The sequence below is a fragment of the Oenanthe melanoleuca genome, chromosome 5 (genome assembly GCF_029582105.1).
Source record: "Oenanthe melanoleuca isolate GR-GAL-2019-014 chromosome 5, OMel1.0, whole genome shotgun sequence".
Lineage (NCBI taxonomy): Eukaryota > Metazoa > Chordata > Aves > Passeriformes > Muscicapidae > Oenanthe > Oenanthe melanoleuca.
Genome location: NC_079339.1, coordinates 18,877,132 through 18,900,584, shown reverse-complemented (window position 1 = coordinate 18,900,584; position 23,453 = coordinate 18,877,132). Strand labels below are relative to the sequence as shown.

The 23,453-nt window shown below is 39.6% G+C and overlaps 1 protein-coding gene across 5 annotated transcripts in view; it reads left to right on the top strand.

Moving 5' to 3' along the window:
* The window catches only part of SLC1A2 (solute carrier family 1 member 2), an 85,700-nt gene extending 63,374 nt beyond the window's left edge, over positions 1-22,326 (top strand). For 3 of the 5 annotated variants that reach the window (XM_056492164.1, XM_056492163.1, XM_056492165.1), the window contains exons 8-11: positions 360-554; positions 4,104-4,238; positions 9,577-9,808; positions 13,268-22,326. In XM_056492164.1, the coding sequence (XP_056348139.1) occupies positions 360-554; positions 4,104-4,238; positions 9,577-9,808; positions 13,268-13,342 (637 nt within the window). In that variant the 3' untranslated portion in view covers positions 13,343-22,326. Of the gene's footprint in view, positions 1-359; positions 555-2,623; positions 4,082-4,103; positions 4,239-9,576; positions 9,809-12,295; positions 12,358-13,267 lie in introns of those variants that run through there. The other 2 variants (XM_056492166.1, XM_056492167.1) reach the window with 2 other exon arrangements.
* Positions 22,327-23,453: the final 1,127 nt, after the last annotated feature.

Below are 23,453 nucleotides of genomic sequence, written 5' to 3'. Positions count from 1 at the left end.
CCAGGTACTTCCCCCACGGAGGAGGAAGTTTGACAGTCTCTTGCAGCAGACTCTGGGTCTGTTGCATCACATGCAATGCTGTGGTGCAAGACCTCAGCAATGAGTCTGAAAAATTCATCCAGGCACTCTCAAGCTCTCAGCTTACATTAAGTCATGTTCATGTCTTGGTCTCAGCCCCATTTCCAGCTAAATGTAGGCCTAATTAAAAAATTGTCCAAAAAAGGCTTAAATCACAGCAGAAAGTGGAAGTAGAAAATGTAAACAATGGTATTAGAATTTCTGATTTTTGCTCCCATATGTTTATGTGTTATATTAATTTTAATTATATCTTCTTTATGATTTTTGCTTTCTCTCCCTAGTGCTGGAACACTGCCCGTCACATTCCGGTGTCTTGAAGAAAACCTTGGCATTGATAAGCGTGTAACAAGGTTTGTTCTTCCTGTTGGAGCAACTATTAACATGGATGGAACTGCCCTTTATGAAGCTGTGGCTGCCATCTTCATAGCACAGATGAATGGAATTGACCTGGATGGAGGCCAGATAGTGACTGTGAGGTCAGTTCAAAAGAGTCCTTTGTTTCTACAAAATGTGAAATGTGAATGCTTTGGGTTGGATGTCTTCTCAGTAGTTGAGTCGTCTCAGTTGGATTCACTATGAAATCCATGGATTTCTTATAATGATATACAAATTAATGTTTTACATACAGGTCCTGGTTGTCTGGTGATGTGTTTTCTATCATTTGCAGCCTTGGTGAATGCTGGTGGTGTTTTACACTTCTTCAGCTGACAATTGTCATGGTTTAACCCTGGGCAGACCCAAACCCCACACAGCCTCTCACTCACTCCCTCACCAGCAGGACTGGGGACACAATCACAAGGGTAAACTGGAAAACTCATGGGTTGAGATAAAGACAGGTTAATAGGGAAAGTTAAAGCCACGCACACAAGCAAAGCAAACCACGGGCAGGCAGGTGCTCATCCCCAGGAGAGCAGGGCCCCACCATGTGTGACAGTCACTTGGGAGACAAGAACATCACTTCAAACCCCCTTTTCTCCTTCTTCCTCCCACTCTGTGCACTGATGACATCATGTGCTGTGGAATATCCCTTTGGTCACTCGGGGTCACCTGTCCCAGCTCTGTCTCCTCCCATGCACCCTCAGCTCTCTCACCACTGTGGCTGTACAAGAAGCAGAAAGACCTTGGCTCTGTGTGAGCCCTGCTCAGCAATAACAAAAACATCTCTGTAGTATCAACCCTGTGTTCAGCACAAATCCAAAACACAGCCCCATACCAGTCACTGCCAAGGAAATTAACTCTACTCCAGCCAAAGCCAGCACAATAAAACAATATCAATTGCAATATAAAGCATTCTCTGTCCAATTAAGTGCTTTTTTCTTTATAGTTTAGGGGTATGCTACAACTCACATATAGGCCATTAACTTTCTAGAATATATCTGTTTGTATACACTAGAAGAAAAAAAGTATACTTAAAAAATCTTTCTATGTGTTTATATTTGCCTGTACTTTTTCTGTGACTTTGGTTAACAGGAAAAAAATAATGAACAGAGAATAACCCATCCTGAGGGTGAGATTGTCTGTGGCATGGTCTAGATACTCCCAGCCCTTTTATCTCTAGCCCAGCAAGTATTAACTGTATCTTTTCATATCAAATTGTCTTATCCAGAAGAAAGCTGAGCATCTTTAAGGAAAAAAGAAAGTACCCATTAAAACAGGATAAGAGTGATTGAAGACTGTAAGGGAGTTTTAACTTGATGAAGACAGCAGGTCTAGCATTTTGAATAGTTAAAATGGAAACCACAAGTGAAAGCTGCCAACTTTGTCTTCTTCCTGTCGTTTTCACCTACACAGTTTTCTTTTATTAAACCTATTTAACACCAAAGAAACTCCTGCAAAGGGCTGTCTAATTCTATGTTTCTTGCCCAGCTATACTAGTTCCACATTTTCCATTTGTTTGCTTCCTGCCCTGACTCCTGAAATAGTAAAGCCAAGTTTGTAAAAGGTTTTTAGGACTGCTTCTAATGAAGGCAGATGCTAGACCTGCATGATCCATATTTGTTCCTAAAGCTGAAAACAGTCATTTCAGAGATGCCCACATATTAAACTAAATTGAGACCAGGGAAATTCAAATCAGGAGTTGCTGTTGTCCAGGAGATTTGGTAGGCTTGAACCTGAGTTACTCCTCTTCCTCTGAGGGATTGACCAATTGGCTCTTCCTGATCTCACCATTTCAAGGCTGGTATATCCAGCTTTGTGACTGACATTTACAAAGCAGGGAGCAACTCTGGTCAATTTGTAAAACCACTGTTTTCCTCTTCATGCATTTTTCTACAGCAATATGACAAGAACTATCCCTTGAGATGATAATACAAATGAAGGAAAAGCTATTAGGTTTTGTCTGGTCTATGCAATTTGTGATACTGAGAATATTCAAATCACCCAGACATAACTTCAGAAAGACTTAATTAACCTTTGACCAGCCTTAGTTACTTCATGCTGATCATTTAATTTCTCTGATTTTCTCTATTCTTCGGGAAAGGGTGATCTTGGTAGCTAAGACAGGCTCTGTTTAGGTCTGAACAGTGCTGGCTTCATTCCCCTCCAGGTCTGTAAGCACTGCTGTGGGAAGGTGGGCAGGAGCATTTCCTCACAGAGCTTGGAAGGAATCCCTTAGCAGTCTAGGCTGGAAGTGCCTGAGGATCTGGCATCACGTGCAAAGCCTGACAGCAGAGCAGAGCATCCTGCCTGCACAGCTGCTGGACCTATCTGGGTGTTTAGTGAGCCAGGCTGTAACCCAGACACCTGACACACACTGCAGCCTGGGTCAGACCCAGCCAGACAGCACCTGGCAGCTCTGAATCAGGCCAACATCCTCACAGACGAGTTCTGGGGCTAATGGGCAAGCATTTCCTGTGGGGTCTGCTCTCCCTTCCTTCTGTTTCAGATTTCTTGGGTATGAGTGGTGGGGTGAGCTCCAGTCTCCCCAAGAAACCCAAAGAAAAAGGCACCTGCTGTGGCACAGTTCACTGCTTTATGGGCTAAGGCTCCACCCTCAGCCCAATTTCCTGGGCATTTTTTCCTGGGCAACCCAGTTGTGGAACTTTTCTCTGCCCTGACTGGCTGCCAGATGAAGTTCTCCCAGAGAAAGAGTGTCCCTCCATTATCTGCTTCCCTAAAACCTGGCATGTGTGGGGCTTTCAGCATGCTTTCAGCACCTATAGTAGTTTTTCACGTCATGAATGGCATATGTTGAGGCATAAATAAAAATCAAATTGGTCCCTCTCACCTGCTTTCCTTTTTATTTACCCTCTCCCTCTGCTTCTCCCTCTCCTCCTTCTCTTCCCTGCTTTTCTCTCCTTGACTTGCCCTCTGGCAAATTTATTTTCCATTCTTTATAGGACTGCCCAGTGATGTTGATATTTGTTATGGTCTGTGTTGTATTTTTAAACATTTGAAGCTCAGACATTCACTCTACTGATCTTCATCAAAACATAAGAGGCAAAAACAAACACAGGTTTGGATTTATGAAACAATAAGATCAATTTTGCTTTTTCATCTAAGGAGATTTGTGTCCAGGCTTGGTGCACCACTGCCTTGTATTTTGGGACTTTTGGATACCAGACTTTTATTCTTCTGTATTTAATAATAACTGCTTTATCTCAGCCTTTAACTCATAATTCAGTCTTCAGGTAACATAAATAAACAGAAATGAAACACCCTGAAAATTCAATCTGCAGTCACCAAACTTTGGCATGTCTGGATGTTAAAAACTCAGGGTTCCAAACCCTGGACAAGTTTGTTGAGTTTAGAAAACACCACAACACAGACTTGAATGGCATAACTAGCTTACAGACAACCTCCTTTCAACTCTTGGAACAAACCCCATAGATCTGGCCTCCCCTAGGAAATATTTCTAGAGAAACACAAGAGTGAAAAATATGACCTGAGCTTACCTTGATTTATCATATAGTTGCATTTTATGGGAAGAACACATTAAAAATATGACCTTCCTAATGGTCACACGAGTATGTAAGTAAAGTGTGTGGTCTCTTCCTGCTACTCCCATTTGATTTTTGTTTTTGCAGTTTGACTGCCACCCTTGCAAGTGTTGGAGCTGCCAGCATTCCCAGCGCAGGACTTGTCACTATGCTGCTGATCCTGACTGCAGTGGGTCTCCCTACCCAGGACATCAGTTTGCTTGTTGCTGTTGACTGGCTTTTGTAAGTTGTGCTGACTCTGCTGCTCAGTGCAGGAAAGGTGGTGAAGTAATGCTTGTCCACAGTGCTGTACAGCCACTGGCCTTACAGAGCTGTAAATCTCCCCAGATAAATCAAAGGAGGAAATGGGCTATTCAGTGAAGTAGGAGGCAAAGCAGCTTCCCCAACTGCTACAGAGCTACTGAAGTCAGTTTCCATGAGCCAAGGGTCTTCTTGGCACACTTGTGAGCTTGCACTTCTATATTACCTTCTTCCCAATTATGCCTTTCCATCACTCAAGAGCAGTTTTTTAATCTTTGCTTTCATATTTCAGTTTATTATAGTTCTGGTCCATAACGAAGGATGAACGCAGAAAATGCAAGTTCTATCAGGAGGTTACCAGCAAGTTATAGAGTGATTTGGGCATTTGTAGTAGCAAATGTTTTATACTTGAAGGGGGGAAAGTTGATTTCTTTGTATATAAGAAAGTAAAATACTTTTTAAAAGAGCCTGTTCCAGGACAGGACAAAGACCAAAGACAAATAAGAATGAAAACTGAAATAGAGAAGGTAATTCCCTAGTTTCATTTTACTGACAGATCATTCAAACTGTAAAGAATGGCTTTCATTTCCAAGAACTTGTTATCAAAGTCCTCTGATGCCATTGCAGATCCTCCAGCAAGAAACAGCTAAACCACATATTGTTTTCTGAGGCTATTGGTCTTCAGTAGTTGAATACAGAAGCTGTAAATGCCAGCTGTATGCCAGACCACATCCTTTCTCTTGCTGTCATTTGACAGCTAGAATATTCTTCTGTCATCTGTGCTGAGCTGAAAGTTGTCCCTTAAGTTGTACTGGACTCTAGAGACACTGCACTATTGTCCTGTACTGCTGCAGCACAATATATTCTGGTATATTTTGATATATTCTGGTATATTCTGCTCAACAGCCAGGTCTCCCCTGATATCCTTTTAAGTAGTAAAGACATTTGTTTTTGTTGTTCCAGCTGTGGTGCCCAGAAAGGGAGACATAAATATAACTGTACTATTTGTGTGTTTTCTCCTACACTAACAGCCTCAGCTGCCTGCTTCTGGTAGCTTTCATTTCCAGATACACAACTAAAATTATGCAAGAAGAAATAGCAGAGTTGAGAATGTACATGTGCAGGTGAAATAGAAGTTCAATTTTCTGACATTATATTTTGGCTTATTGAGAAGAATTCAAGAACTTAATCAATCCTCTGATGTGTTTTGGGTCTACTGGCATGGTCTATCTGTCACTAAGAACTCTGCTAAGCAACTCTGATTTCTGTTCCAGGGAAGAGAAAAAGAGGAATTTACAACTTGGGAGGCAAAGGGAAAACTTGACTTCTGTGATTTATATATAACTGAATTTCATGATATCATGATACAGAATGGTGAAATGAGAAGGTTCAGCAGATATAGGAAGGATGTGATATTCAGTGGGTTTATTATATTTGTGATGTCATAGTTGCAAACAGGAAAGTGGTATAGGAATCTGCAGCTGGAAGGAGGAGAGAAAAAATATATAAAAATGAATTTAAAATATTTGTTTTTCTTGGCTTTCCAAGTTAGGCAAATAGGCAGGTTTCTGCAGCTGCTAAGAGGATGTGCAAAAGAAGCCTGTGGTTAGTTTGGTTTTTTTAGGGAAATGTATTTTTACAATGTTCCTGTGGACTGAGAAGGTCTGCCTACACTGGCAAGCCTCAGAGCTGTAAGTTTATCAGCAATTCTGATCCACTAGTGGGTGTTGCATTTCAGCAGCATTGTCCCCACTGGCTAATCCAACCTTGCTTAAGAAATAAAAACTTCTGTACTGTGGAGCTGTAGCCATGGTGAATGTAGGAAGAGGAAGGATAGGAATTCTAAAATAAATACTTCAAGATGTTTTTCCAAAATAAATGGAAGGCAAGAGAACTTTCAGCCCCAATGGTTGGGTTTGGATGCTCATGGCCTACTGATGAGCAGTGCCAGTGCAGTGCAACCAGAACTGAAAGGTAAAAGGAAAAGAGATAAAAGAAGAGGTGAAAAGCACTGTGTCATGCCACTGTACTTATTATTCTGTGTTCAACAACTACTAGCCTCATTTTCCATCTTCTAGTGGCTGTGTTGTGGCAGCCACAATGATGTAATGAACTATGAAAAATGATGCTGCTGATATTGCTGTGTTAAGAAAAGGCACACACATCCACTTCTGAGCAAGCTTTTGCACACACAAACCAGACTTAAAGAATATCTGAAATGAAATGTCATAAAATAACATTTTCTTTACTTGCAAACATTAAACAATGTTACAGCAGTATTTCTAAAGAATGTAGAAAAGAAAGTTAGTAAAGTATTTAAGACCCAATTCCAGCCACTTTTCTGGAACCCACGAGTAAATGCAATTAGCCATATAGAAATACTTGGAAGGAACAGCCCTTCAATAACATTTCAATTTTGGATAAAAAAGATTTTAAAAAATATTCTACTCTATGAGTTTTTTCATTACTTTTGATAAAAGCAAATATCAGAACATCAGCTGACTTTACATTACCACCATCTGATATTGTGGTCTTATCAAAACCAGTTTTGCATTATTTGGTGGCTGTGTAACACAAAGATCACTTTATATCAAATCCTTAAACTTGGCACTCTCTCCTTCAACCTGGAGCTGAAAGGTTTCCATACCATTTTTTCCTCAAGCCTCTCCAGTATCTGTTGGGTTATTCAATCTTTCTACCTCCCATGCACAGATACCCAGTGTAAGCTCTTTCAACCAGGCGAGTTCCCCAGGATTTCACAGCTCTTACAGGCTCTGTTACAGTTTAAAACCAAGCACAACACAGCAGTGGCATTTAATAGGACAGTAATTATATGCCAACAGATGGAATAAAATGAGCTTATTTTGCTTCGGCCACAAGCTGGGTACTCTCCAGATGTGAGCTGACAAGCTTAGCAAATATCAGTGGTACCAGATTAGTGGCATTTTGCAGCAAAGAGAGAGGAATTAGGGAAAATGAGCTTGGGCAGCTGATCTGGTACTTAAACCTTCATTCAGTAACTCAGAAAAAGATTGCTTCTGTTCTGACTCTGGCTCTGAATATTCTGACTCTGATCTTGGCTTAGATCTAGACTCAGAATCTTCAGACCCCATTGAAGGCTGAATGTTATGAACAGGGTCTAGACTGCAACTTTTCTGTATTTGTTTTGTTTACATCATCCCACTTTTCTAAATTAGTTGGTTGGTTGGTTTTAACAAAAGAATAAGTACAATTGTCTTTGTTCTTCATAGGGTGTTCTTTGCCCCAAAAGAGGTCAGTGGCACTGTGCTGTTGATTCCTGACAGCTGAGACTTTGCTGTTTTTGTTGTAAGGCACTTCCCATTTTCCTTTGGATGGCTCAGTGTGACACATTGTGCATCAGTGTGCAGTTTGCATTGCTGAATCTCTCAGCTGATGCTACGTGTGCTTGAGCTGGAGCATTTCCTCAAATGACCCTTTCAGAATTTGAATTCTACCTCAATTGTATTTATGTATTCTCTCCACCTTGTTTTTTTTGGCATCCTATACTATCCCTCTGTCATCTGGCATCAGTGAATCCTTTCAAAATTTAATACCACTCATGCAAAAAAAATCAGTAGGTGTTCTTTTTGTAGAGTTGTATTGCCAGGTTCAGTGTATTTAATGGTCTTAATTAAAAATCACACCAGAAAGTCTTATTTTCCTATTCTACCACTCTGACCAGGTTTAAAATATTCTTCACAGGCATTGAATGAGAACTGTATAAAGCACTTAATTTGTATGAAGCAAAACTGGAAGGTCGTTTTCCTCCTACAGGTTGTTAGTTTGTTTCCAGGGGGAATTGCTGTTGAGGGTTTTTCCCTTCTGGGTATTCTTTTGAAGCCAAAAAAAAAAAAAAAAAAAAAAAAAAAAAAAAAAAAAAAAAAAAGATTTACTGATGTGTAGAGCAAAGATGTTAAAATCGGCTCAAAAGTTTATATGGTCATGAATAAGCATGAATAATGAATGTTTATCAGTTGAGATTTTATTTATTTAGATGTTTTCTTCTCTGTGTTCTACAGAAAAAGGAGATGTCGCTCAAATCTAGTACTAGAAATGCTAGAAAGGTTGTTTTGAAATTAATCACTGTCTTGGGAAATGAGGTCTTACATGCTAGCTTTTGTAATTTGGCAAATGTTCACACTGTTCAACCTGGCCATTTTGTGTAAATGAATCTTCATGAATACACTTCTGAGAATTAATCAGTGTAATCACTTCTCTGACCTATTTGGCAGAGCTAGACTCAGATGCTTTCAGTCAGTTTAATTTGCAGCCCTCTTGGTCTGAAGGTTTTTAGGAGTTTTTATGTTTAGTGCAGATATGAAGAGGCAAATGAGATTATAAATGATTTTAACGTGTGTGCTGCAGCAGGAAAGATAGCATGAGCCAGCTCCTATTTTTGCAGACTTTTGGTCAGGTTTGGGGCAGAATTGTGAAGTCAGGGAAAATCCACAGCTGTGACTTCACTGTTGACAGATGGAGCCACACTAAAGACAAGACAGGAGGAAGGTGGCATGTCTGTTAATGGCATCCTGTCCAGAAAGTGCCAACAAACATATTTCTTTGTAATGAAGCATGTTAGCCTTGGTTGGCACCCTCCTACACCAAGGGGCACTCGTTAGGGAAATGCTGTCACAGGCTCATAATTTTGTAGGCCATGACCTATATTTGGGTTGCTCATATGCCAAGCTCTGGCACACGTAGTGTGAGCAGGCATGCTGCCACACCAGCAGATGGCCATCTGCAAAGATGGTGCCAGCAGAGGAGCTTCAGTAGCCCAAGCATTATGGAGACATTTCAGGCATTTTTGTTCCCCATAGTTTGCTCAGTAAGAGTAGATGGAGAGGGCTTTTGTTAATTCAAACTAGGAATGAGAACAGCTCATCAGAACCAAAATCCTTTTCTCCTGCTGCATTAAGGTCAGTGCTCTGATAAATGAATAATTAAATGATAATTAAATGAAGGGCAGGAGTGTGGGCCTGGCACCCTGACATTGACACCTCCAGCTCCAGATGCAGGCACTGGGGGCTCTCAGTCAAGCACAGCTCTGCAGTTTGGCTGTGATCTAGCATACATTCTTTGCCAAACTCCATGAGAGCAAGCAGCTGGGACATGGGAGTTTGAGCATCATCCCTGTTTGAGCAAGCCCCTTGGGAAAGCAAACTTCTCCCATTTCCCTTGAAAGCTCCCATCTCTGTTTAAAAGATACCTTCCTGAAACAAATGCAGTAACTGTACTGTAAACAGGGCTGCTTTTTCTTCCTCTCATGCCATTCAGCCTCTGCCTTTTCCTTCTTTTGTAGGGACCGGATGAGAACGTCAGTCAATGTAGTGGGGGACTCTTTTGGTGCTGGCATTGTCTACCACCTTTCCAAGGCAGAACTTGACACCATTGATTCCCACCATAAAGGGCACGAAGACATTGAAATGACCAAGACTCAGTCAATGTATGACGACATGAAAAATCATAGGGAAAACAACTCAAACCAATGTGTTTTTGCAGCTCACAACTCAGTCATGGTAGATGAGTGCAAGGTACCTTTCACATTTATGGATATTGAGACATGTATATAGCACTGCATGCTTTATTTTACCTTATTTTTTAACCTGCATGTATTTTTCAAATCGTTCTGCAAATAACAATGTGACAACAAGGTCCATGAACCCCAGACATTTTGAACGTGTTTGAGCAGTTCAAAAGATGGTTTTTTGCACTCTTCTTAAAACTTGTCATTTGATGGGAAAAAATCATGTACTTTGTTTACATATCAAAAGGCAAGATGCAGCGTATTATGGAATATGCCAAGACGCAGAGAATATGGCATCACCTTCTATGGACATTTACTTAATTTTCTGTGGCAACAGAGAACTTAATTGCCAACCCAAATGAAGGATGGCTGCAATTCAGATGCAGGTGTTGTCACTTGCTGACTGCCTTCATGATATGCTGTTCAGAGGTCGACATGTGGAATGCGCTTTAGCACGAGAATGCTCCTGCACTCACAGCATGCTTCTGCTTCTCTTCTGCCAGCCTTCCTTCCCCAGGCACTAAGGCACAAACACTCTCTTCCCTCTGTAACCCTTGCTGTAACTAACATGCAATATTAACACTAATAATGGCATCTTGATCAGAGTGAAGTGAGCTTGAGCAACCCCGCCAGCTGAATGCCAAGACAGTTCAGGAGGTTAGTGATTAAAAGTTCACTGAGAACCCACCACTGGGATGGGGATGGGCAGTTTAAAATCCAGAGAGAGCTTTTGAAAAGGAGGAGAAAAGAAAGTAAAACAAGGTGGAACTTCTAATTTCATAGTCTTTTTTCCCTGCATTTTATTAATGCTCCAGTCTGATGCTGTGCATTGTGTTTGAGACAGTGGGTTTGCCAGTCAGCCTACCTGAGCCATTTATCCAAACAGATTGTCTTGTATCTTCCAGTTGCCACAGCTGAGCCAGTATCTAGCTGCAAATGACTGTACTAAGTCCTTTAGAATTTATATTGGAAATATGATCCTATACTGTCATTTTAACTTGTCTTTAGCCTGGCTGGAAATGTTCTTAAGAATGATTTTTTTTTTCCTAATTCTTGCCTCTTGAGAATGCAGGCCAAACCTGAATTTTCATTGGAAAAAGTAATACTGAATTCAGGAAAAAAACCCAGCCAAACAGCATTCATCTTATCTTCAATTTTTCCCTGAATTTTCCAAGGCTTCAATGAAATGTTTTTTTGTTTTTTTTTAAATCATACATTTTTTTTTCTGACATGGCTCTTCTCTTTCTATTCAGACCCATTCTTTTTCCATTTGAAAAATTTAAAAAAAATATGAAATGGAAGGAGAACACACACACAAACTTAAAAATTGTCATTAATTTATATTTGGCAAAAAAGACAAGGACACAAGAGATTAAATTTGAAGAAAAAAAAAGCCACTCTAGAAAGAAAGAGAGCATGTGCACACACTGTTTTGGATAACTTAACTTGGAATTTTTTGAAAACTGTTTTCAAGTGAAATAGCCAATGCTGGGTTTAAGATTATGTTTATGGAACTGAATACTGATAATTTAATCTGCTCTCAGTTTCTCAGATTTGCAGAGAGCTCCAGGTCAAGTTAAAAAGTAGTAGCCTGGGGAAGCAATCAATACTTGCTGCACTTTCTTTTCTCCTTCAGTTTCTCATATCATTTCCCTCAGCTGAGGCAATAGCTTGCCTCAAAACCATGGATTTTAATGGTGCTGACTGTCATCCTAAGCACACCCTTGAACTCAAGTTTGGGACCAGTGATTTATGAGCTAGCAATGTTTGTTCTTTTTAATTGTTTTAAGTTTGTTCTGCTTACAATCTCAGTTTGCACTTTTAAGCTCATGAAAAAAAAAAAGAGCCAGGCTTGACTGGATTTAGCACAAGACTGACTTTGAGCAGGTCACTCCTCTTGTCTGTCTGCAAGCTGCCAAAAGGATGTGTTGTTGTGACCTAACTGATGAGCTATGAATATATGCTGGCACTTGCAAAGCATTTGGATCATGTTGAAGGGGTCTACAGCTCCCAAGTGTTAGACTTGCAAAGGCAGCAGAGAATAGAATCTGGGGCTCTGAAACAGCCAGCTGTTAAATTTGAAAAGCCATCTCTTCATCCTGTCCAATGTGCTGGTGGGTTGAAAAGCTTACTGCAACTCTGGTCAGGATATGGAAAAGCTAATCTTCTAGCATGCCCTTTCTATTTACTTTCTGTAATATATTCCATGTATAACACTAGTAGTTTATCATTTTGCATGGTCAATGTACATAATTAATAAGTAGTTTACCTTTGTATGGGGTTAGAATGGTTGTTATTGCATGATATTTTTGTATTTTTTTATCATATTTCACATGACTCTGTGTGATTTTCATTTCTGAATAAGCCGTTCATTCCTGTATTTGCATGTTTTCCCCTTCTGATTATCTAAGAAAAAGCTTGACTTTGTTTCAAAAATCAGTGCATTTTGTCATATTTCCATGTCCCAATGCTTCCATGCATCCTGTTTATCCAGCATGGGGAATTTCAGCTCTGTCTTTAAGTTTTCATTTGAAGCTGAAGATGTTAACTTACAAGGTAAGTTAGGAAAAAGTAAGCCATCCGTTTAGAATTAAATGAAAGACTTTCTCACATTAGCAAGATCTACATCACTTTTGTGAAGTTAAATTGACATTTTATCTTTTTGATTTTTTGAAGTTGTTTGGCTGGAGATATCTTTCTTGAAACACAAGTTCATTTCTACTGATCTCTGGAATGGAACATACTGTCCAGTGTTCACTGTGAGCTGGAAGATCTCTATAGATCTTCTATCACACTTAAAACCTAAAAAATTCCAGCATGTATCTTTACAGGAAAGAGTGAGGATTTGCTGTGCATCATTTAAGACAGTTTAGCGTTACTGTGAATTTTTAATTGGACTATAGTCCAAATTTTTCATTACATTGTTATAGTGGTACAATGGACAATACTTTCACATGTCTTTTCTTCCATTTCTTTAAAGGTGGTGTAATTGTAGGTGAGTTTGTGTAGATACACATCTATGATTATTCTGGCCTTGCATATTTTTCATGTTGTTGCATCAGGTATGCAACTTTGCTAAGGAATTCCACTGAAAAAAAATACAGTTTCCTACATTAAAAAAAAAAAACAACTCTGTTTTTTAAATAACCCAGAGAAATCTACAAGAGATAGAAAGGGATAGAATCTGACATATTTACTTAAAAAAATATAAAACCTGCAGTGAAGGTTAAGAAAATGGGGAACATTTTTCTACTACTGATGTTTTCTAGTTCTTATAATAAATAAATGAACAGGAATCTCACTGTTTGGGAGTGTTGTGAATTCTGAATAAATGCATTTTACTTATATAATAAGTGACAGTGTATATAACACCTGTAAATATCATAATTGTCCATATAAAACTCACTACTTTTCTTGTCAAAGTGCCTTGGCCTTTAAGTTGCTTGTTGATGATAATTACTTGCAGGTAACACTGGCAACCAATGGCAAATCTGCAGACTTCAATGTAGTTGAAGAAGAGCCTTGGAAACGGGAAAACTAAGTGAAGAGATTCTTAGCTGCATCCTTAATAAGTCCTGAAGCTATCTTGTGACAGAAGATACCATGATTAAAGAAGATTTCTCTCTCTTTTTTTTTTTTCCCCCCTATTTAACATCTACAGTTTCTGCTTAATTTTGTAACTGAAACTTAGCAAAGATCTCATCAAGTCATTGTAGTGTCTTTGCCAAGCAATGATCCATAGCCATCTGTCTCCCTTGTGTTTCTGTTTGGATGATGCACCTGGAGAATGCTCCATGCAGTGCAATGTGCTCTCACCCACTTCCCCTTTCATTCAAGACACAGAGAATGTAAATGCTGCAAAATGGGAAGATCAAAGTGCCAGTACAGTTCACTACAGGGACTCAGGGTCACAGATACAAGAGAAACACAACACCACGTAAGCCTTCAAGTGTTTTGGTGACTCTTGTGGCACACCCAATCTGTTTATCACTGTATGGCTAAAATACCTTTTGAAAACATCCATAAAGATTTCTATTTGTTTTGATAATAGCAAGCACTGTACTTTTGTGCCTAGTTGTACTTTAAACTGAGCTTAGATCTGGGGGCAGGATTAATGCATAGAAGTCAATAAATTATCCCAGGCATTTTGTTAGATCAGTACAACTATAACTTAGCATTGAGAGAAGACCTCAGATTTGTATGTGTGTGCAGTGTGTTTTTATCAGGTGTCCCAGGGCAGGTGCAGCCTTTATTTCATGCTGGAGCTGTGCTGCTTTGTGACCACAGTGCACCATACAATACAAGGCACTAGAATTACAGGGGTGGTAGTTCCTTCACTAATCTATGGCTGGTGTGCAAAATACAGAAAACCATGGACTCAGTCGTGCCATTTTTAATCTAAGTAGGTGGTACCTTACTATTCACCCTGCTCCTGATGTCAGAGAGGTTCCTCACATGGATGGGATACTGAAGTAAGGTACCACTAAGGTTGATTATGGATGTCATGATTGGGTACTTGATAATGAGCTGCAAACAAGTTCTGAATCCATTACTTTTAGAGAATGTTTGAATGTGATCATCAGTAGCATTTGCTCTGAAGTGAAAGCCATCTTTCAAGCATGTCCTGTTTCAGAGAGTGGCTAAATCCTGAATTCATTGCTAAACCAAATTCCATATAAGGTTAAGAGAATTTGTCCAGGTTTAGGACTGAATGGAAATGAAAACAGAATTTCAGGATTTAGGCCAGTATGTTGAATTTACATTTTGTCTCTTTTGCAGAGTAATAACTCCCTAATGTCAGAGAAAAGTTTCTCTGAGCACATAGCATCTGAATTGATGAGACAGTGTTTGGTCAACATACTATATCTGACTCAACCTGTCAGAAGAAATTGCAGTGGGAATAAACACCTTGTGAAATTTTTTTAAAGGTGCTTGTTAATACTTAACAATTTTAAGATACTGGTGAATACCATTTTGCTGTTAGCAATGTTCCATAGCAAAGCTGAGCCACATGGCCTTGGAAGGTTCTACTCACAGAACAAGCTTTGTGCAGTTTTGGGGGAACTCTCAGAAGTTTTCAGAATGACCAAGAATATGAGCATATGGCAAATTTAAAAATGGCAAGAAAAAGAGTTCAAACATTTATGGAAATAGGCCATTCAGTGTCTGTGCTCAGACCTGTCATGGGTTTAAAGGGGAGTAATATATTTAACTGTAGAGTGTTATTTGGCTCTGTAGAGGCTATTAAAGTAAAAATATAATCTGCTTTTGTTGATCTGCACTCATATAAGTATCTCTGAAACTGCACAGGGACCTAAGCCAGCCAAGGCTACTTGCATGATTAATAATGTGCAAGATCAAGTCCATTGTCAGAGTATCCTTCATTTAAGCATTTATCATGGAATATTTTTCTTACCACTGTATTTTTGTCATCACTTGAATGCCATGGCCAAGCAAATCCTAAGTAAAATAGCCTATGTAATTTAACCAATATTAAACCACTGTGAATTCTGTAGACCTCTAATATGTATTAGAGGGGGAGGCCTTTTCCAAAGGCCACCTGAAGGATCTTGAGGATGTAATTTTTTTTTTTTTTTGTGAAGGATGGAATTGTAGGTTATTCAGAGAAGTGGCAGGCAGGTTGTGTTCTCTTCACTCATTGCTAGTAGCATATCTAGAGTTAACCTCTGTCTAGCTGTTGCTTCCCAAGTAGCATTCACTGGGTTATGTGCCAGCAATGTGCCTGGGATGGTGTGTAGGCACTGTAAAATGTTCCCTGCTCTGAGGTGCTGGCTCTCATCAAGTGAAATTTGCTGCCACTCGAGTGGTAGTTCTACCCAAGAATAACACACAGCATTTTTATCCAGCGTTCTTGGGCTGTTTCATGGCACAGCTCACCCATTAGTAGATGATTTTTCCTCCTCTTCACCAAGCAGTTTCTTAGGAGCAGCCACACTGACTGCTTGCATTGAAAGTAGCTTTAGAAAGCTAGTCCATATCCTTTTAGCTGTCATTTGAAGCTGTTTAGCAGTTGGAAACAAACAGGAATGTCAGCAACATGTGACTAGGCAGCTCCACAAAATTACATATTGAGAAACACTTAGAATATGCTTACAGTTATCCACTTGGGATGTAATGTCCTTTGAAGAGTGCTTCTTTGGATGGAGACTAGAGAAGGAAGGAATGCAGTGCTAGAGAAACCCCACCCACAAATGGGAGAATAAATTTGGATCTTTTGATAGGATTAGAATAGCAGACTGTGATTTTAAAGTGGTAATTCTGTAGATACAGTAACTCAGGGATTTTTCAAAATATAGTTATGATGGTATTTCTCTATTTAAATGTGGATGTGGGAGAAGGAGAAATGTTGGGTTTTGTATATTCCTCTGCTTGTAGCCAGACTGAATATTTAATATAGTGTTACTCCAGTGCAGCACTCTATTAAATCATCAAAAAGCTTTCCATTTCTGTGGGAAAATGTAACTCACTCTTGGCTTTCATTTCTCGATTTGCTCATTCCACGAGTCTGGGTTGCTACTTAACTAAATAAACAGAAAATAACCCAGGGACTGTCCACTTCAGCTCATCCAAGGTTCACGTTTCAGCAGGCAGTGCTGGTTACTGGCCAGCCTCCTTTTACTTTTACTAGGAGTCTCAATGCATTAATTTGCAGCTGGCAATTTATATTTTTTAATTTACTCGGAGTGCTGGGGTGGCAAAGTTAAAGAAAAAGCTCAGTGGTTTCTGTGTAGCTCATATTAACATTGTTTTCTGCATTTGCTGCTCTGTCAGTTCCCCCCACCTTAGTCTGTGCAACTGTGATATCCTTTGGCCTTTGAATTGCTGGCAGCACACTGGCACATGGAAAAGTCTAGACCAGGCAAAGACTCAGTTCATTGCATACTAAATGACATACATGCTTATGCATTTGCTTTGTGCATTGCTGCTGATGCTGGGTCAGCATTCTTGTAGTATCTGTTCACTGAAAGTAAAGCACTCTGTACATTAGAACTGCAGGGGAGGTGGAGCACTTTGCCACTTAAATTGTTTCTTCATTATTTCTGCACCAGCCTTTTAAGAAATGTGTGTGGGTCTTACACACAAAGATTCTTCAAATAGGTAGGGCACAAGCCACCTGGTCCCTTTTACAAAATGTGCTCTTTCCATTTGAGCTGGTGAGAAACTCAGTAGGTCTTTGAAAAACTGTTTGCAGTAGTAAAAGCTGTGCCTGCAATGCTCTGGGAAGCCCCACTGAAATCTGTAGGAGTCAAAATGTTCCAGGAAAAATCAAGTCCTTTCCTGTCTCTCTTAAGTTATGAGACATTTCACAATCCCATCCTAGGGAATAGTCTTTGTCTGCTATTTATAATGAAGTAAATTCTCACATCCAAAAGATTTCTGCCAAGATTCTTCTTTTATTTTGTTTCAGTGCTACAAATCCAGCACTGAATTTAAACTCAGCACACAAATAAGGATCACTCTCATTACAGATTTTTCCCATGTTTTCTCTGAGATATAGCTGATCTCCATTTCTTTCTTACAGCTCATGAAATTCTAGACTTTATGCCACTTTTAAAAGTAGGAGTAATGTAGATTTCTGATTTGTTTTCCATCACTCCCAGGGTCACTAGTTTTTCATCATGCAGAAGAGTAGACTGTTAATCTGAGAAGCTGAAGCATCAGCATGTGAATAAATTTATTCTGGTGACTTGCCTGGATTTTCTTTGCTTCCTTGCCTTCACTTGTGTTATTGCAGCCTTGTTGTAGCAACACAGCAGCAGTTGCACAAATCCCCATACCTATAGGCAATATTAAACCTCCCCTCTAACGTTCACTTCTTTTTTTATCTTTAAAAAAGCTCTGAGCTTTAGTACCGGGCTCAGAAGAATCCTTTTGTGGAGATGTAAAGGTATAACTGTTTCTCATCTCTTTAATTTCCATTCAGCTCTTTTTATTGCTGCATTTGAATTAATTTACAGAAGGATAAATAAGGGCACTTTATAAAAATGTACTGTAATATTATTCTGCTATGAGCCTGAAGACTATCTTGATTTTATTGTTGTGACTTTTAAGGCCACAATTAAGATATTTTTCATATTACCCATTATGATAGGTGTCTAGTCCATTGGGACAGTTCACCTCAGCTATAATTCACCATATAAGATAATGTAGAAGCTCCTGTTTCCAGCAGAAAGCATTCTTGGAAAGATGAGTTATTTTCTTCTCTCTAATAATATTGGTGACTTTGAAGGGAAAATATTGACCCCGTTTCCTTTGTCTAAGGAATGATACAGAGAGTATAGTTTCAAGTGCTAAAAAGAACAAAGCATCTACAATAGTGAAATGTCCAAGAAGGCAGTCAAGCTGTAGATGAATTTTTTAGAAAATGTTGTGTTCTTGTTCATGATTTTCCCAAAACAATGTATTTAGTGCAAATTCCTCCCAAAGCCACCAGTCTCTCCTCCCTTGGGCACCAAGGCTGTGTCTGCCTGCAGACAATGCACAGACTTGAGGCAGGACTCCTGGAGAAGCCCCAGCAGCTGCGCCTGGTGCAGACAGGATCTACAGTGAGTGCCTCCCTGAGTTTTTCCTCCTGGTCATACTTTATGTTCAATGGAAATCTGCTGCTAAGAATGAGTCAAACTGCTGCTGATGCCCAGGTGCTGGTAATTCTTTTACTTCCCTTTTGAGTGGCCTCCCTGGCACAAGGTTCTGAGGAACTGTCCCTCGCAGGTGCCCACCATCCCAGAGACATCTTCCCCTGTTTAGGGGAAACCCAGAGACTCCCCACTAATGGGTGGATACAAATCTAACAGATAAAGAGGTTGTGCAGCTGCAACTAGAAGTCTTACAAAAAAATAAAACAGGTTCCAAACATTGGAAAAGCCTAGAGCACATGACTGAGCCACTGAGTAGGTCTCTACTAGCCCAGGATGGAAATAACTAACCCAAATGCAAGATTTTGGGGAGACAAGACTTGTGAGGTTTCTCTCTTTACCCAACATTTGATCCCTTTCATTTCTAACTCCTTTCTGCTGCAGAGGAGCAGGATCAATGCTGATCAATGCTAGAGCTTCCAGTCCTACTAGTCTTCTACTCAACATTCAGGAGTCCTGCTACTGTTTTTGCTGATGCTCTGTGGCACACACCACTGCACGAAGGGAAGCTGTGGTAGGCAGCATCACAGCCTGGATTGTCTCGTGCCTGTATATTGCTTTGTACATAAATAGTGTAGTCTGCTGGAATTTTTGTACCATTCTTTTCCATTCCTTTTTCTACAGTTTTTCAAAGACTGTAAGCAAACTGTGCTTGCATATTGATTTTGCAGTCAGTATTGTAGATTATAGCATTTCCATGTTGGTGTTTTGTATGGACTTGTGAGTTCTTGTGTACTACAGGTTGTCCTTCCTACTTAAAGACAACTGCATACACTTCCATCCGATATATCCTGCTCCTTTCTTAAATATATCTTATTTCCTATGATCTGGTATGAACTCTTGCTTGTAGAATGCATCAGAAAAAGCTGAATATGTATTTATAGTGTTAAATATTGTGTGCTCAACACTGATTTAGTGAAGAATAATACAGGTTTTAGGAATTTGTACTTGTTCTCTGGAAACTACAGTGTAGACTGAATTAAATTACCTAGTATCTGTAATTTACAGACACACAAATATTTTCTTAGAATGTTTTCTACGGGATCATGTTATGTAGGGAAATAATCCTTTAAAGGTGATCTATACCTTAGAACAAAACCAGTTTTCTTATGACATTTAGGATCAATGAAGTATTTTTGTGTTATGTTTGGTGATGAATTATAGACAAAGCACAAAATGCAAGAAGCAAATAGGAATTTCAAGATGTCCTTAAATGCTGCAGTTCATCATGGAACAATACTATAATAATCTGAGCAATCTTCTAGATTGACTGTCTTGGGCAATCGTCCCTCACTTTTATAATTTTTCCTGATGTTACCTTTGCCAAATCCTGCAGTTCTTCCTTAGGACCTGGTAATGTATAACTGACTTGCTCAGAATGCAGTTTTTAGAAAATAGATCTGGGTAGGCAAAAAAATATGTTGTCAGGTACCCCATCCATCTTGCTACAATACAGTGTGTGTGAGTTCAGCCTGTGGAAAAAGTTCAGGATTTTGCCACCTAATTTTGCCTTCTTGAAAAAGGACCAACAGAACCACCATGGGACCAATGTAATTGGGTAGCATCCATACAAATACCTCCTGTTTTCTTAAGTATTTTTAAGAGAAAAATCACTCTATTTTTCGACCCAAATGACAGTTACTTCTTTTTTTGGTAATTTCTTCCCATTAGGCAAATACCTGTTGGCATTAAGGCCATGGCTATAATAATTTCAACTTAATTAATAAAGAACAATTTTTAGAGGAATAAAAATAAAATAATATAAATATCCGTAACAACTGTATAACAAACAAAAAAGTCTTCTATGACCTACTAACTCTTTGACTGTAATTCAAAACAAAGAAAACATGGAATAGGAAGGACTGCTGTCCCAGGGTGATACTGATACTGGGTATCTCTTCAGCTATTCAGAAATTTGTGGGGCCATGTTATTCTGCTGAGGTTTTGGAGCCTAAGTTTCTAGTAGATATATATGTAGGAAGTGTGTTGATATACCCTTGTATTTTGATCTATATTGTATTTTAAATCAGATGTAACAGGTATTAACTTAATAGGAATCACAGGTAGAATAGTCTTGAGTTACTAATAGCTGTAAAACCTTATTGATACCAGTTTTGACATTTTGTTGAAGCATGATGTCCAGTGCCTCTCTGCACTTAGTGTAGATAATGTAGCTATCAACATGTAATTTCAGTGAAATGGTGTATACAGTATGTGTAGCTGTGTTTTAAATTAATTTAATTGGTTTCTGTGTGTTGAGCCATAGTAGAAAATTAGACTGTGTTTTAAAATTTTGTTCTGTTTTTCATTTGTATCTGGATTTGTTCCTTTTTGACCATTCAATTGATTAGGTTCTATAGCTTAGTTACTACTATATCTGTCTCATATGGAGCATTCAGTTTTAATAACATTCAGAATCATGTATACAACCAGCTCATTGTAAATATTTTAGTTTTAGTTTGTAACTATCTAGCCAGTATGGTGTGTGTTAGAAGCTGCATGTGTGTAGTTCCCTGGAGGTGAGTGAAAGTGATCCCAGCATAGATTTGCTGCCTGGTGAATACACTTGTGTCATGAAGAATTAATGTTCACTGGAATGCTAAGTTTCTGTTTTATTTTCTTCTTGTTTGCCTGAAATGTTTGGACTCTTTATCACCAGAAGCTTAGTAAGTCACCATTGAAATTGGCACAAGGAATGAGGGGAAGTCCATCCAAGTGCATTCCTGATGGGTGCCCGGGCTGCTTTTGGCTCTGTGCATCATTCAGCCCTTAGTCACATCAGGGCATCACAGGATCCCTCTGAGTCACTTCCAGTCACTGCTTGCCCACAGATGCCAGGAAAGCAGTGCAGTCCCAGGGCTGGGACTGGGCAAGCCTGCAGGCAGCAAGGGCTGCCAGCTCTCTCCAGAGTGCCTGAGAAGTCTGAGTAGGAGCCTCTGCTTCATCCCCTTAGCGGGAACAGTCTCTGAGAAAGACGAAAACACTCACGGGCAAAGGGGCACTGCTTCTTTCATGGTTAAAAAGGGATACTAGGGTTTATTGGAAAATAAATGCCAAGCTAAATGCTTCTAAAGATACTGTGGTTGTTCGCACAGGTCTGTTATTTACAAAAGCATGTCTGATCATAAAAAAAGACAGATCAACTACAAAGTCAGTGGTAAAAACCTTCTGAAATCAGAGCTATGTTTCTATGAGAAAAGAGAAAATAGAACCATGCAGCAACAAGAAGCTGATTCATTCCTAAATACTCTGGACCTGGATCTCACAAATACAATCATCCCCTCTAGGCAGAAAGAAATAAAAAGCAGGCCCCAAAGCACAGAAACTATCCTGCTTGGTGAGTCCCATTATGATTCCTCAGGATGAATTGCACACTGGAGTACCCTGTGCTGCCTGCTCATCATCCCTTGCCCCTTCTTTAAGGTGACCAGGCACGAACTGGAATGTTCTGAGGTGTTCTATTGTAAAAAGGAATAAAAAGAAGAGGGATAAGGTTGGTCTTTACACTCAGAAAGTTCTGGAGATTTTGAAATGACATACTGTACAGTATCTATAGCACAGTTTGTTTAGAAATTAATAAATGCAGATGATAAAATTTCTCCCAACCCTGGGCTCTGTTCTTGTATATTGTAGTTGGAATGCCTTGTAGACTGATTCTATTTTTGTAGTTCAGATCCTGTCCTCTTTACAAGGATTGTTAGTAATTTGCTTTTAATGCTTTCTTACAGAGTGAACTGATTTCTGTAACTTTCATGTATAAAACAAACTAGACATTCTTTCTATACTGGAAATAGTCATGAATATAATATTTCACTAAATGTTGTACCTCTTATGTACATATCATCAATAAATGTTGATTCATAATTTTCATGGCTTACATCTGTGAGTTTTAATTTCAGCCTGGGCTCAGTATGGGAATGCTTTGTGTAGGAGTTTAGATAAAGCAGTCTGAAGAGAGAGGCTGCCTGTCCTCAGAACTGCATGCAGGGTAGAATATGGACCTGATTTGCCAGAGAGTTAGAAATCTCACCCCTCACTTTATCCTCCACGTATTCCAGGATGCTGGCTGCAAATGAGCTCATTTTCCACAAAGGGCAGGATTCACTAACTCCAGCTCTTGGCAGTGAAGCCTGGAGAAGTGAAAAGACATTAGAAGAGTAGGAGGACACAAATCAATGGCTGCAGTTGCTTTAGAAACCTACTTCCCTCCCCTAGCTGCTAAAAAATAAGTCTTTTATTCACAGCCTTTCTAAAAAAAAAAAAGTAAAAAAATAAATAAACAAAGCCTGTAGCGGAACTTCTGGAGTCCTTTATAAAGAAATCAACAGTATTTAGCACATAAATTAAGAGATCTCACGGAGTGAGCCCAGTGGGGTGGCAGTGCCAAGTGTGCAGAGGAAGCTCCGACGTGGAGCGCTGCGGAAACAGCCGCAAACAGCCGCGCTACAGGCACAGCCCTCCTCGCCTGGGAGCACCCACAGCGTGCACAGCCTGGCCTTGCTCTTAATCATCCCCTTGAGAGCTTCCAAAGAAATCCAGGCATGGCAGGAAGTGGCTTTGGCAGTGCCTCAGCTGGCAGGCTGCCCTCTGAGTCAGTAACGAACTGAGCCCTGGTGCGCTGCTAGGAGGATCTTTGGGCAAAAAGTACATCTGATTTACTGAAAAAGTAAATCTGTCTGCTGCCATTTTGATACCAGAGCAAAAAAGAGATCTGGCCTCATCAACAAGTGGTGTTAATAAATGCACTCTGCTAAAATAAAATTCCTTGCTGAAGTTTTTCCAGGGTGCCCATCATTCACCTACTTCATGTGCACTCTGTATGTTCAAATTCCTTCCATAAAAGGAATCTGTCTGTTCTTCTGTTACACATCACAGAGCAAAAGTTTAAAATTAAAGGCTAGACACCAACCTGTGCATGTTGCTTTTTTCAAAGCAATGTTTCTGCAAAATGACCTAAAATAACGAAGCTGTGCAGGAGCCAGTACTGCAATTATA